The following is a 15,626-nucleotide window of genomic DNA, read 5'->3' on the forward strand; positions in this document are numbered from 1 at the left end:
TATGTCTTCATATGTAATTAGGATCATTGTGTGTGTCTAAAGTCTTCACTTGACACCAAGCACTTGTCCGATCCTTCCTTACGATATAGTTCGTTCAATTCCAGTCACTTACTACAGGTGAGTTCATACCCCTTAATCAATGTTTTAACTATTTTTAAATGTTTTATGGGGGGATACAAGTAGAATCATGCTACTTATTATATCAAGCACATGTGATTAATAAGCAACATTCAAATGATTTACTACTCATTAGCCGTTTTACCAAACAATTTTTCCTTCAAATGATTTTCATAAACACTTTATATGTTTAAAACTCCTTATTACACTGTACATTTTACTCTGTATGTTTTATTTCAAACTTATTTACAATTGTGTTTCAAACAAATATTTCTTTATACTAAATTGTTTTATTGAACCCATGCCTTCAAACCGTTTTATAGATTAACATCAAGTCGATCTTTTCTTAGATGATAATTATGTTCAAAGGTTTTACAAAACTTATTTTATGCTTTTATATTATAAAATTGCATGCCTCTATATGTATGGTTATATAAGAAATGTTTAAAAGACTTAGGAAGGCTATCCACCCTATTTCCTTTTCGTGCTTGAGATGTGGTCTGGTGGGATATCGGGTACCCGTCCGAAGGTCGTTTAAATATTAGTTATATATCATGTGTACATATATAGTCATAAAGGTCCTTCCAGTTCAGCCAATGCCCTTGGGTAGCAAGGGTATACATCCATGTCCATACGTACCAGTTAGATTACTAGTAAACTACCATATGGGTAGTTTAGGAAGATACTAGAACTATTACTAGAACGCGATATCATACAATGAGTCAGTTCATTCATGAGTCAATACTTGCTAGATAGAGAGAACATACATTACAGCTAGAACATTACAGTACATTACTATACAAATTCATGAGTACATTTACTTAGATACGTTTACATAGAGATCCTGTTATAAGCATGCCTATATATGTATAGTTATATAAGAAATGTTTAAAGGACTTAGGAATGCTATCTACCCTATTTCCTTTTCGCGCTTGAGATGTGGTCTGGTGGGATATCGGGTACCATCCGAAGGTCGTTTAAACATTAGTTATATATCATGTATACATATATGGACATAATAGTTCCTTTCAGTCAGTTCAATACCTTTGGGTAGCAAAGGCATACGTTCATATACTTTTACATGATTACGCTTACATGAGTACATATACATAAATACGTTGACAAAATTGTGATCCACTGTATCGGAGCATGCCTTAAATGTCATGGCCCGAGTTGTAGCCAGAGTCTCTTGGAGGGAGAGCGTGAGTTTGCGTATAGATCTATACTGAATTGACTATCCTACACCTTGCTGCTAGCTACAGCCGGACCTGCAGGTCTGCGGGTGCCAAACGTCATACCTTTTTACGACCATACTTATGTCGTTGTTACCAGTCAATAGTATGGTACAATTAATCACATGATACCTTAATATAAATCCGGTTTAAGGTAGTTAGTACAGTAGCAGTTCCTATAATACAACACTACAGTACTACATTAATTTCCCCTTACATATATTTAGTGATCTTTTCACATAAACATTAAATGTAAAAACTATATTTTGTTAATGATAGTTACACTTGGAAAATTACACACTTTTACAAGAAACGAACATTTAGAACAGTTAAGTCTTGGTAGAAGACTACATTCAGAACAATTAGGTCTTGATAGAAGACACCCTTATTTAATAGTAGGAATCATAGGGATTTCTAGGGTTTTTCAAACATTTACAGTTGTTTTACAAACATTTTCATACTTACAGTTCATATACATTTTCAATACTTACAGTTCATATACATTTTCAATACTTACAGTTCATATACAAACATTTCCTTACATACAAATTAAGACACTAAAATACTTATGATCTCACCAGCTTCAAAGCTGATACTCGCTTTCAAAATTACTTGTATCATCAGGTCATCAATAGACAGGTACATATGCAACGTTTAGAGGAGATGGAGCTCGTTCAAGACTCATCTTTCATTTTGATTTATGCTTTAGTGTCTATTAAAATTTGACAGAACACACTTGTATAATAATTATATTATTAATGCAATGGATGATGTTGTTGTTTGTTTACTACTTACATTGTTGTGATACTGTACATGACGTCCTCCGCCCCAGAACGTTTCCTCCGTTCTTGATTTTGGGGTGTGACACATAGTAATGTTATAACCCCAAGATCTATGAATGTTATTTTTAAAATAATTAGTTTGACATCCAAAAAGAGTTAGCAGCGCAACTTGTTGTCCGTTTACTCACTACGTCTATGTAACGTTTTTATGATCTAACAATATAAATGCTTTGTACAAATAACAATGAGAAATCAACACATTATTTCCATCTGAGACGATAAACGCTCACTATCAATCTATCACTCTTAGCTACACAAGTCTGACCTAAATCTTGAGGTTGTTTTCATATTGCTATGGCTTTCTTGTAATGAAACTTGAAACACATGTCAAATAAACGCCCCTTCATCTTGTGGTAGTTGCAAAATTTGCTTTTGCTCTTAGACTTTGTTCTAGTCATAAAGGAAAGTCGTGCATATTATGTCACGTGTATCAATTAGGCAAACACACCAAAGTCCTCTGAGTCAGACACTTTTGCTAGGTTTCTTCATTTTCATGTTAAATCTAAACTCGATTTGGTGATGAAACCAAGGCCATTTAGTATGACCACAAGGAAGACTTCGACAATTTTTCCATGCATGACCTTTTTTACATAACCGAAATCCAAATCTATTTTCTGTGAACGTGTACATCCCAACAAAATGGAAATTTTGATAAGCAATCTCCCACCTTTTCCATGTAATTGGTTCATATTGCCACTCCTTTATTAAAAAGTTTTTTGTCAGCTTGCATTAAAAAATACAAGTACTAAAAAATACAAGTACGTATATATTTACAGGTGCCTCTGTTATCCACACATATTCACATTACATAAACTCATTCCACACGTCACCCATTTTTCTTAACTATCCCTTACATCACAAGGGCTACTGATGTCTTTGATACTCGGTGATAGTGATATATTTTGAACATTATAAACAAGTTTACTGGTATGCACAAAATTCGTTATGTTACAAGTCATTGACTCTATTGTAAAACAAAAAGGATATATCTCCAAGTAAGTTACTATTTGTACTGCATAAAGTACGAGACAATTTACCATGATTTGAAAAAGAAGTGAAATGCTCACCTTAATATACAAATACAACCATTGCATCTTTTCAACATTCTTGGACCCAAATCTTACAAGTTTTGGATCACGTCAGTAATATTGTAATTAACCATCTTTGCACCTTAAAATCCTATTTGACGACAAATTTTCAAAATTTAGTTGATTTATTAAATGAAAAGACCACAAGGCAAAAGTGTTTTCAAAATTTAACTATTTGCAACAAAGAGTATGTGATACATTATCTTTCTTTGAGAAACACTTCCAACAATTCCATTGTCGTCCAGCGGTTAGGATATCTGGCTTTCACCCAGGAGACCCGGGTTCGATTCCCGGCAATGGAACCTTTTTTATTACATGAAGACATACTTTTCCCATACATTATTTATTCATCTAGTTGTTTACTTTTTTTAGTTTTAATGTTTTATAAGATAGAACTCTAATTTTTTGGTTTGATTTATTGAGTAGTAAAACTATTTTTGTTTCGATAACATCATGTTCAACAGTTGCAAGAATGATTTCTCACTTCATCAATATGTAGCAGTGAAATATCAAATAAGATAATTCGAGCCTTTTTCACATACCCACCAACTGTTCGACAAAATGCTCCATCCATAAAACAGCCATATTAGGCAACCAAGTAAACTACCAAAATCTAGGAGCCAAATTACATAACATTTCCTATTTCCTAATGAATAATTTTACTTGTATGAAATGTTAAACTCCAGTTGATCCAAACCCACCCGCGCCCCTTACTGTTGAATCAAGATCATCAACCTCCATGACTTCTGGTACGATGATCTTCTGGATAATCAACTGTGCAATTCGATCACCCGTTTTCACTTCAAAATCATTATCGGAATGGTTGAACAAGATCACTCCAACCGGACCCCTGTAGTCGGCATCAATCACACCTGCTCCGACATCAATCGAATGTTTCCATGCTAGACCGGATCTTGGAGCTTCAAAACAATCATAATGATAAATACGTTAATGATTATACAACTATGGATCTTGTTTTTAAGAAAGTAGTCAACCGAAGAAGCACAAATGCATACCAATTCGAGCATATGTTCCTTCTGGTACTGCAATGGATAAATCCGTGGGAATCAGTGTTTTGCCTCTCGCTGGTACTTTAGTGTCTGTTGCACTGGATCGAAGACAAATCCAAATAAAGTTAACAAAATCATATGAACAATCAAATTCGATTTCATTCTAATCCAACATAAGTTATTTTCATTACTAAATTTATAGCTTTCCTGAATAGAAGCAATAACAAGTAGATGAAAAGTAGGTTTTGATTGTGGCAATTAACGTTACGTACCTTGAAAGATCGTAACCAGCGGCAAGAGACGAACCTCTCGCAGGCAAAACAGCTTTCTCCGATAGCTTCTTCACTTTGAAAAAAGGTAGTTGGTGGTCGGAGCTTCCGTTCCGATCGTCGATTTTCTGAACCTTTGGGGCAGGTCCTTCGATGTCAGGGATGTTGTTGATGTTTGACATGGCTGAAATTAGCCGAAAGGATGATGATTTTGATGAGCGATTGAAGATGGGAGAACGAAATGGATGAAAAGGGTTATGGTGATGGGGGTAGGGTTTATAAGGGATGAAATAGTCCCTCCTAAAAGATAGAGTATGTCGTATGGCGCCAAGAATTCCCGCCATGTTTACTGAAGAGCTATCATCTTCCTAATGTGCACTATCATATATGCACCCCCTATAAGGATTTATAAATAAATATACAGCATATTATGCTTTTCCATAATTTTTGTATCCCAAATTACCTGAAACTCGCATATACACATAAATCCAATTTTTCGGATTCGAATAGCTATATAATATTCTATAAAATTTGGAGCAAGTAGCCCATCCAACCAACCTCGGCCCACTATCAACGAGCCCTCAACACTTCTACGACTCACTTGTGGCCAAAAAAAGTTTATTCTTAGAAAAGTTCCTCCTATAAAATCTTTCTATTTTTCCTTGTATTCAATGGATTATGACAAGAATTGATACTTGACAATCAATGAATAGGTAGGAAGATGAAGTAGAAGGATAAAATACAAAACAATTTAATCAATCGGTGATGCAGTCATACCCGCGAGACGAGCACTTGCACACAAGTTCAGTGAACCAAAGTCAATCTAACTCGCATTTGAACTTTTCATCCCCTCCCCCCCCCCCCCCCCCCCCCCCATGTAGGATAAATAAAACAAAAAACCTAATTAACTCACTTGTTAATTTCTTCCAAACACCTCACTTTAACGTAAAATTTCTCATTCATTGGTAATCTGTTTGGACGTGTGATATATCAAAACGAAGTATGGAGGAGAACACAAAATTGTTACATTTTGATTATATTTAAGGTTTGAAATTCATAAAAAAAGCACAAAAAAACAACTCATTTTTAGAAATTGGTTAAAACAAATTTTCCAACATATTTGTCTGAATTCGTAACACAACAATTATATGTTCTTCTTTATGCTGCCCCTGAAGCTAACAATGTCTTTAAAATCTCACAAACCTAAATTTTTTCAAACCCATTTTTACAATAAAAGCTTCTTTCACCTGTTCTTCCTTTATAACAATCACTATGAGCATTACCGCATCACATCACAATTCAAGATCAAGAAATTGGAATTTGGTGAATGGCGGTCTCTATTCTTAGTTAATAAGTTTTCAGGATTTGAGATTTCAATTGTAACTTTGTAACTTTCTTTGTTCTTAGTTCTTGTTGACAGTTATTTACTGTTTTATTGCTACGTGTTAGTTGTAGAATGTTGATTTGGTCAACTATTCTACTTTTCCAAAGAGCCAATTAGTCGAAAACCTAAGTACTATTATGAATTTGTGATAGCTCATCGATTGTTAAGCTTTTCATTATAATGCTTGTTGCCGTATAATTGCTTCTTAAATAGAATTGGCACATATAGCAAAAGCTTCGGTTGGAATTTTGGATATAAAAAGGTTTTTGGTTTAGCGGTAAAAAGTGACTCTCTCATTTGATAGGTTATGGGTTCAAGTCTCATTTTAGACATAAATGGTGAAAATTAGGAGTAGATTAGTTTGACTTTTCAAAAGAAAAAAATTGGAATTTTGGATTCTAAAATATTAGAATTAGCTACTCATCTTTGATTGTTAATTACATAAGTTAATAAAGTTTTATGTTTTTTTTTTCATAAGATGCTTGCACTTTTGTCTAATATAAATTAAATCATATCGTTTTGTATTAACATAAGTTAGATTATATTCTATGTGTTTGTCTGTTTGAATGTAGAAACTCATTTTGCAAAATATAGGGGAATAAGGAAAACGAACATGACATCATTCAACCAACATCTACCGACTATCAATACAAACTTTTTTCAAAACTATAATTATAAAAATATTATTTGAGATCAATATCTCAAGAAACATTAAATGATTTCGTCCTATTATTTATCTGATAAAGATATCTTCGACAATGTATATCTTTAATACAATTATTACTAACTTTATATTTAAAAAGAAAAAAAAAACTCCTTAAAGTAAAAGTTTATAAATACATTTTTAGTGTTTGTTCTATGTATTAAACGTCATGGGATCATGAAAAGCTAAAAGCACCGTGACATCCATCCATCAACAAAGTTTATTCTTTCAAACTTTATCAACGTCAAATAGATATACATTTTTTGCTCTCATTTACTATTTTGTAATTTGTACATGATTTTTTCAAATTTGACTATTAGTTTTGATTATCTAAATGACCTATTTTTTTACTTTTGACCCGAGTTTATGGTTCTTGATTTAGATGTTTACTTTCGTTTATATCTCTTTAGCATCTTAACAAACATGAACAATTAATCAAACAAATAATCTATTAAACTAACACACACAATGGTTGACTTCCATAATATTACATGATTTCATAGATGCTAAAATTTGATCGACAAAAGTTGTGAAATACACATGGATTCATCATCCCTAGACCCACCACCCAATAAATCTACACTTCCAAAGTATTACAAGATTTCGTGCTTTGATTCATCATTCATGCCTAACGTTTATAGTATTACGCAAAATTTGATCAACTGTATGTAAAGTTTCAAAGCATAGGAATGTAATTTTACTTCAAATCCCACTAAGAAACAAGCAATTAATATTTCAATACCCCATTGTTCTTATCATAACATGATGTATAAAACTATAAATGTTGTTCACAATTTTGGTACAACCACTGCATTTGCAGCTTGAAGCTCAACATCTCCAGCTATTATGCTGGAAACGACTAAAACACGCCTTCACTATGTAGTAATCTATTCGGAAAATTGAAACTTTATTACATGGCATTTAGTCGAACAGTTGGTGGGCAAGATTTATGCAGTGTTCTTCCTGACAACACCTTGCCTCATGCTTTTCCTGCTTCCTCCAAAACCCTGTGTAATAAGCAAAAGTGTTGTTTAAAACCAATGAGATTGAATCAGAGTAGATTTATGATTGATTAAGGTTTAAAAGAAAGCGAACCGAGTTGAGAGGCAATGGCTCGACATCCACGGAGACTAACGACATCTTGGCGATTTCTGAAATGGCCGCGTTTCTTGATCCGGCGACGTCGCTGGTGAGATGCTCGTATGCCGCCTCAAACGCCTCCTGCCAGAAACTCGGCAACCGTGTTGTTCTGCTGTGTGTGTAGATATTCCAAAATCTCCTCACCAGTTTCTCCCGCTCCTCAACTTCCTAAATCATTCACAGAATTTCAATCAGATTCAGTTCAATCAAAATTGTGTTTGTAGAGAAAGATAGAGAGATTGGTACCAAGATGTCGAGGTCGCGGACTGGGGAATCGAAGGAATCAGAGAGAGGGTTGCTAATGTTGCCGGCGCCGGACCATCTGAGAGTGACGGAGCCGGTGAACATAGACCACAAAGCTAGTAGCAAAATTGCAGTAATTGCCCAGAACTTATATCGAGTTTTGCTGAACAAACCACCACCACCACTATTTATGCCGTTAACAGTGGCAGATGTAGCCGACACCAGCACCACCGGCGAGCCTAGCTTCTTTGCTGCATCCCCGTCGTTCATTTCTCTTTCCCACCTGAAAATTTCTTTCTGTGACGATCAATGAAGCTGAATCACTGCTAGAAGTTGTTCTGATTGATCAAAATCCGTGAGTATGAATGTGAGGAAGTGGAGAGGTGGGTGTGAAATTAAGGTCGTATTGAGTGGTTGGAAATTCCCAAATTGAGTGTGGACTGCTTGAAGAATGATGACGGAACGGAATGATGAGGCAGCCGTACGCGCCGGTCCAATAGTGTCGGCTAGGCACTGTTTGATTTTTATTTTTCCTGTTAATATAAGATGTGTGATCTAATTAAAATAGCATTAAAATTTGAATTGACAATGTTGGAAGGGGTTGCATTTTGGTGTACACATGATCAATGATAGGTTAAAATACATAGTTAAAATACATACAAATATATATTATTAAAAATAATATATCGACATTATATTTTTTATAAATAAAATTAATTATTAAATATTATAATAAATTTAAAATATAAAATTAGATAAATATCTATTAAAAAATCATATACTTTTAGTCATCTTTATTTTAATTGTCATACCTAGGAATGAACATATGGAACGAAGAACATGCTGGAACTGGTACCGGTACCGAAACCCGATGGAACCGGTCGGGCCGGGACCGAGAGGATATTCTTGTGGATTTTTAGAACCGGTAGACGGGCAAAAACCGGAACCGTATGTTGCAATTTATCGAGGGTCGGTTCCAACATTGAAGACGCGATAAAAACCGGTAAAACCGACAGTCCGATTCGGTTTTTATTTTCCACAAGTTCGGTTCCCGAGTCGGTTCCAGCCAGGTCGGTTCCTTTTCTCATCCATAGTCATACCTTAATTGCCATTTTAAAAGATTAATTATAAATTTTGATTTAATATTATTGATATTGGCTCTATCAGTTGTCATGTATGTGATTTTGATGTGGAGAGAGTCAATCATATCTTCTTTTCTTTTCTTGTGGTATGGTTGTGGATTTGTGGGAATTGGACATTCCAATCTTTAGCTCTATTTCAGATTGGGTTGCTTGGATTGATCAAGTGCGTATTGCCGACAATGTTAAAAGATGTTTGGATGTTAATTGTGTGACCATTTTTTGGTTTATTTGTCTTTTTGGAATAGGTTGCTTTTTAGCAGCTGCAAGCCTGTTAAGTCTTAAATTTAGGATTCTATTCGGTCTCAATCGTTCTTTTGTATTAGAATTGGAAATCCTTAGTTTTGTGTTAATTAATTGGTAAGAGTGGGTGAATTGTCCTTTTTTTTTTAACTCTTCATATGTAATCCATAGTTTTAGCTAGTTTTTTAATTTTAATATCATCGTTCTAAAAAAAATGTCCAAGCTTCAAAATTTATGTACATATACAAATAAATCAATCATAGAATATATATTATAGTGGTACTTAGATTGATGTTGTGTTTAACACGTCACAACTAGCTTATTTTTCGAGGTTTTTTAGTTGTCATTTTGACAATCAATAAATAGTTTATAATTAGCTTTAAAAAAAACTACATTTTAGGAATTTTTTAAAAATTTCTTAAATATACCCTTAATTAGTTATAAAAAATCATATTCTTGTAATTGTCATTTTAGATATTCCAACTAGCTTATTTACTATATCTTATTAAATGTCTTTTTTTTATCAACTAGTGAAACATCCCAAAAATAGTAACATAAAATTTTCTTCTTTAGATTAATAAATCGTTAATACATAACATTCCCATAAAACCAAAGTAATCAAGATTCAGCAAAACATCATCAAATCAGAGTAATTCATAGAATGCAGAAACATGTGTTGTGTGCTCTGCAACGATCCTGAGCTCTTCCGTTTGAAAACCGAAGTACCTAAAACATAAACTGAAAATTGTAAGCACAAAGATTAGTGATTTTCCCAAGATACCTCACACCATACATAACTAATCACATAACGACCCCCACCCATACTCACATAACGGGCCCCGTCCAACATACAAACACATAATCCTACCAACACATGTGATAATCACAAAGATAACAGCATACAATACAATCGTCGGGTTCTGCCTGACATCGAACCCCACTCAAAATACCCACATATGTTATTTGTTATAGTAAATTACACGAATGGCCCTATGTGTCACACCCCCAAACTAGACGGCGGAAACGTCCGAGGGCTCGCGTGACTTAAATTGAATATCATCATAATGAATATACATGAATCATAACATACACATCACCATGCATCAATATATTACAACTGACATTGTTCACATCAAGTACATTGTTTTAACATTACAAATCCATACATAAATGGTTTGATAGTTTTCAAAAGCAAAACACACTGATATACTTGGCACTTATTCCTCAACTTACCTGTTACCTGAGAATACAAGTTATTTTGAAAAACGGTCAACATATGGAATGTTGGTGAGTTCATATGCATGTTTGGTATGAAAATGTTTTGTGTAGTTTGAACGAAAACAACCCAAAAAATCCAATATTTTCTGAAAAGACCATTGTTTGTAAAAAGGTGTGAAGATCCGTAAATATATGCATGATGATTTCAAAACATGTATAACTGAAAAATTTGTATTAACGTACAAGTGAAAATGTTGAACTTCCCCGAAAAACCCGATGTTTTCCAGAACAAACATATCTTATAACGGTTTGAATGGTTACCCATCACGTGAATGATTTTGAATTACCTTGTTTACATTGGATTTATTTATGTGAGTCGTTATAACCATGCATGATAATGACTAGTTCGTCTGTCTTGGCACTCTGGTGAACGCCGGAATTGATCTTAAGATTTTGTCACCCTAGACTGGCCGAGTCTAATTGTAGCGAACAGCTGAGGTGTGGGGGAGTCACCTCCGTATAGATCTATACACAAACTCTCGCTCTCCCTCCAGGAGACTTTGATTATAACCACAGACTACGACTTTTCGTGTTCCGGCCCGTTAAAAATAAATAATTAAAAATAAAGTCAAAGTTTGCCAATGAAGTCTAAACGAGAGTTGTAGATAACATTTTCAGCTATGCGTGCATATAAAGAACGTCGAAAACGGAGCTCGTATGCGAAAGTTACGGATTTTACAGTTCGGGGTCCAAAATCCGAGGCTGTCAGGCCCCCACGACGTGGCACAGCTTGGCCGCGACCCGGCAAGCGACTGAGGGCGTCCAATCAACGGAAGGGGATAGGGCTTGCTCCCCACGACGTGGCCAACCTTAGCCACGGCATGGCACACCAGAAATGCCCCTATAAATAGAACTCTTGGGGTGCCGGGTTTAGGTGCTCCATTCTTCCATCTCTCGTGCTGAAACTCTGCGGTTAAGCTCCCGAAGCCCTCCCGAAGCCCCGGTTTTCACCTTCAAGTCCCGAAGGAAGGTTTTGTGTTCCCGAGATTCCCGAGATTTTCCCTTGCTTTCAACTCTTCCTGTCGAAGTTCTGCTCGATTCTTCTCTCGACTATTTCAAATCAACCACTTCAATCAAGTGAGTTCATACCCCTGCAAACACACTTTAAATACGTTTTTAAATGCTTTTTATACTCTTTTAGGGGGGGGGGGGGAATACAAGTAAACACACGACTAAAATCGTGTGAAACATCGATCTTTTTATATACTTTTCATACTGTTGTTTTAACTGTCTTATGAAGTCATTATCATGCAAAACACCTCATAACACAACTTTACCCTCTTGGGATACAATATGTTTATAAATAGAAATATGTTTTATTTATACGTTTACATACAAATACATCATATCAAGGGTAACATTCTTTACTAAACCGTTTTATACATCCAAAGAACTTATGATTTATGCTTTGTCAAATATTGTGAAAAAGGATAAACTTTGCATACAAAACTACTACTTTAATACAGACTTAGTTGAGAATCCGTGAGACGTGTACATCTTCAAATCATACCTTTTTGCGAAAAGGTACCGCTTCAAGTCCTGTCTATAACCAGAGTCTCCCGTTCGGAGAACGTGTCAAATGTGTATAGATCTATACGGGAAGTCATGATCCCGCGCCCTGACTGTTAGCTACAGTTCGTCTTTTGGGGTGACAGTTGTCATAACGCTACGACGCCTGAAGAACGTCGCTACAGGCATATTATGTTTAGTATGGTTATAAAACTCACCGGATATACAATTATTATGGTATTATGCTTTTATGAATGAGTAGCTATTAACTATTCTTCATCTAACAAGTGCGATCTTCGTATAGCTTTATTATATAAAACTATGCCACAACTTTTAAGCACGTCGGTTGCTTGCGATTTTCGGTCTTAGAGGCTGCCAGTTATGTTAGGAAAATAAGGGTTTTTCCTGTATACAACCAAACAACTATTAGGAAAATAAGGGATTTTCTTGGTTCAACTAGCTACATTTTTCAACACAAATACTCTCATGCATTTCATTCTTTTATAAGAAAATAAGGGATTTTCTTGGAAAATATACACTCATTTTGGAATGGCATTCAATGTTTCTAAACCACTTATGAACTCACCAACTTAATTGTTGACACTTTTTCTTTGAAATAACTTGTATTCTCAGGGAACCGTTAAGCAGGTTTGGAAATCAACTTTTGGGGATTAACGCGCTGACGTTAATTATTTCTTTTAAAAGATGTTTATGCATTTATCTTTTGAGCATGTAATGAATACAATGATGTAAACATTTTTGAAATCTTTATATATATGTATGGTGGTGTGTACTTCCCTTTCTATGAACTATTATGATACTGAGTATGACGTCCTCCGCCCCCGAACGTTTCCGCCGTTCTGGTTTGGGGGTGTGACAGATTGGTATCAGAGCATCGTTTATAGGGAATTAAGTATATCAAAACTATTTTTGGTATACAACTATAAACTTAACTGGGCAAAAACACTCTGAGAAGAGTCATACTTTTGAAATTAAATTTATTTAGTTTTTGTAAAGTAAGCATGCATTCATTTCGTACTAATAACAGTTTCACATCGGAACATTTTAGAAGTATTATAAATAAGTTGTGCAGTGCAGGTACGCCTTGGGACATGTAATCGGAACTGGGAAGGATATAGCCTGATCAACTATATTTGTCCGAGAGTCGACTAATGTGTGCCGAGGAGTGTTTGCAGTGGACAACAAAATTTAAAACTTACCAAAAGCACGTCATTGCATAATACTAAGGGAGCTTTTGGGTTATCATCAACCATTAGGGTAAAATAAATGTGCTCTAGCTTACAGTAAATTCCTAACCCTATTCTCGTACAGACTAAATGGCTGGATTCCATCACCCCAATGACCCCTACTACCCCAACCAAGGTAATGGAGGATGGGTCGAAGAAGATCTCGAAGAAGACGAAGAGCCGATAGAATTGGATGAGGGAGATGAATCTGGTACAGATTTAGAGCCAGAGGTTATCAATCCACCGGCCCCACAACCTCCTGTCCATGTGAGGAACTTCCAAGGACCCACTCCTGTGTGGGGAAGTCACCTCCACCATTGGAGCCGATAACAAAGCTTACGCCCTCCCTATGGCATGTGCCGAGACTTTTATGATGTCAGAGGCGGGGGATCGGCAGACCGAGCACTTCCGGTCATGGTTGGCAAACTAGCCAACCAATGCTATCAATCCGGAGTTCAAGCCAACCGGATCCGCGAGATCAACGTAGAAGTGCAGGTCCACACTTCTGACATCCGTAGGCTGGATGGAATTCAGGACCATGCCCAACTCCAATCTGAGGCATTTCAGGCACAGATGATTGCAGCCCTAGCCGAGTTAAGGGATCAACAAGCCACTTTTGATAGGCGTCTAATGGAATCGAATCAATCAGATGCGGAGTCAAGCTCCAAGCGTAACCTACGTCGCAAATAGTGCTTGCCAGGATTTCAAATTTTGTTATAAATTAGGACTTCGGATAAGAATATTCTTTTCTTTAAAACTTTCTGTAATCGGAGACCTTTAGAAAGGTCAAAAAGTTTTGTCTAAACTCGGATGTAACACAACTATATGTTTAATATATATAGGGCATATCTCTTTCTTGTTTTAATTATGTGTAGTCCGTTCAATTCATAAGTACATCCATTCAAACGTTATTAATGAATCAAGCTCAAAACCCAGTGTTGGCCAAACCAAATTCTTAATCTATTTAAGGTAGTTAACTCAATATCATTCAACTCGCAACCACCGAAACTTATAATATCTCATTTTTCTTTTGGCAGCGCAATGCCTCCTCGTAGATCAGCACGTACCAACGCAACCCCACCACCACCTCCACCACTAACTTATGATCCGTCAATGGTCCAGGCTGCTATCACAGCAGCAGTAGCAGCAGCCCTCTCTCAAATAAACTCCAATGCAAATGAAGGTACAGGAAGCAGCACGAATCATCCCAATCGTGGCACCGGCCAGGGCCATGTAAGGGAGTGTACTTACAAGGAGTTCTCCAACTCAAAACCAAAGACCTTTAATGGCAGTGGAGGAGTCATTGCACTAATGCAATGGTTTGAAAAGACCGAAACGGTCTTCGAGATCTGCTTGTGCCAAGAAACAAGCAAGGTTAAGTTCGCTGCTTGCACCTTCATAGATCGAGCCCTCACTTGGTGGAAAAGCCATGTGAATTCAGTGACGCTCACTATCGCTAACGCCATGAGTTGGGAAGAACTGAAGGTTCTACTACTGGAAGAGTACTGCCCAAGGGGCGAAGTGCAAAAGCTTGAGCAGGAGCTCTGGAATTTAAAAATGGCTGGGTCTGATCTAGTCGCCTACACAGCTAGGTTCAACGATCTCGCTGCTTTGTGCCCTACCATGGTCAACCCAGAATCGAAGAAGGTCGAAAGGTACATTTGGGGGTTGTCACCCCAGATTCAAGGGCATGTCCTAGCCTCCAACTCTATCACCTACAACAACGCTAAACGCCTGGCTCAACGTCTCATCGACCACGGAGTGAAACAGAGTACCATTGCAGCAACCGCAAATCCACCTAGGGAGGCTCAGGGCCAGAGTAAGCCTTGGAACAAGAGGAGGGGACAAACCCTCCAGGAGAACCCCAAGAAACAACAAGTGATAGCGACCCACACTATTACTGTACCTACCAACTCTGCCCCCACAAGCTCATACAATGGAAAACTACCGAAATGTAACCAATGCAACTTCCACCACCACGGTCTCTGCCGTGACCTTCAATGCACCAGGTGCAATAAGAAGGGTCATACAGCCCGCTATTGCAAAGAGAAAACCCAACAATCCGCCCCCACTGCTAATACCGGAATAAGCCGCGCCTGCTTTGAGTGGGGGGACACAGGGCACTACCGCAGGGACTGCCTGAAGGCAAACAACAGGAGTACCGGTGGAAGGGGCCGAGTTT

General features: G+C 36.7%; 2 protein-coding genes and 1 non-coding gene across 3 annotated transcripts; 1 reads left to right on the top strand and 2 right to left on the bottom strand.

The window, feature by feature from the left end:
* The first annotated feature begins 3,509 nt into the window (after positions 1-3,509).
* On the top strand, positions 3,510-3,581 carry TRNAE-UUC (transfer RNA glutamic acid (anticodon UUC)). The gene has a single exon. It is a non-coding gene; the product is annotated as a tRNA-Glu (tRNA).
* Positions 3,582-3,793: 212 nt separating this feature from the next.
* On the bottom strand, positions 3,794-4,924 carry LOC111894849 (deoxyuridine 5'-triphosphate nucleotidohydrolase). Its single transcript, XM_023890942.3, has 3 exons — positions 4,562-4,924; positions 4,296-4,387; positions 3,794-4,199 (listed from the first exon to the last, which is right to left on the bottom strand). Exons 1-3 carry the CDS (start codon positions 4,900-4,902, stop codon positions 3,955-3,957), a joined length of 678 nt encoding a protein of 225 aa, XP_023746710.1. The 5' UTR covers positions 4,903-4,924; the 3' UTR covers positions 3,794-3,954.
* A 2,434-nt stretch (positions 4,925-7,358) lies between these two features.
* On the bottom strand, positions 7,359-8,559 carry LOC111894843 (uncharacterized). Its single transcript, XM_023890932.3, has 3 exons — positions 8,032-8,559; positions 7,741-7,953; positions 7,359-7,652 (listed from the first exon to the last, which is right to left on the bottom strand). Exons 1-3 carry the CDS (start codon positions 8,296-8,298, stop codon positions 7,593-7,595), a joined length of 540 nt encoding a protein of 179 aa, XP_023746700.1. The 5' UTR covers positions 8,299-8,559; the 3' UTR covers positions 7,359-7,592.
* Between the last annotated feature and the right edge of the window lie 7,067 nt (positions 8,560-15,626).

The sequence above is a fragment of the Lactuca sativa genome, chromosome 5 (genome assembly GCF_002870075.4).
Source record: "Lactuca sativa cultivar Salinas chromosome 5, Lsat_Salinas_v11, whole genome shotgun sequence".
In the NCBI taxonomy this organism is placed as follows: Eukaryota; Viridiplantae; Streptophyta; class Magnoliopsida; order Asterales; family Asteraceae; genus Lactuca; species Lactuca sativa.

Coding starts and splice junctions, on each gene's coding strand:
- LOC111894849 (XM_023890942.3), bottom strand. CDS start 4,902: ATGGCGGGAATTCTTGGCGCCATACGACATACTCTATCTTTTAGGAGG. Junction 4,388..4,561: donor GCTGGTTACGATCTTTCAAG/GTACGTAACGTT, acceptor TCTTCGATCCAG/TGCAACAGACACTAAAGTAC. Junction 4,200..4,295: donor AGGAACATATGCTCGAATTG/GTATGCATTTGT, acceptor ATTGTTTTGAAG/CTCCAAGATCCGGTCTAGCA.
- LOC111894843 (XM_023890932.3), bottom strand. CDS start 8,298: ATGAACGACGGGGATGCAGCAAAGAAGCTAGGCTCGCCGGTGGTGCTG. Junction 7,954..8,031: donor TCCGCGACCTCGACATCTTG/GTACCAATCTCT, acceptor TGAATGATTTAG/GAAGTTGAGGAGCGGGAGAA. Junction 7,653..7,740: donor AGCCATTGCCTCTCAACTCG/GTTCGCTTTCTT, acceptor CTTATTACACAG/GGTTTTGGAGGAAGCAGGAA.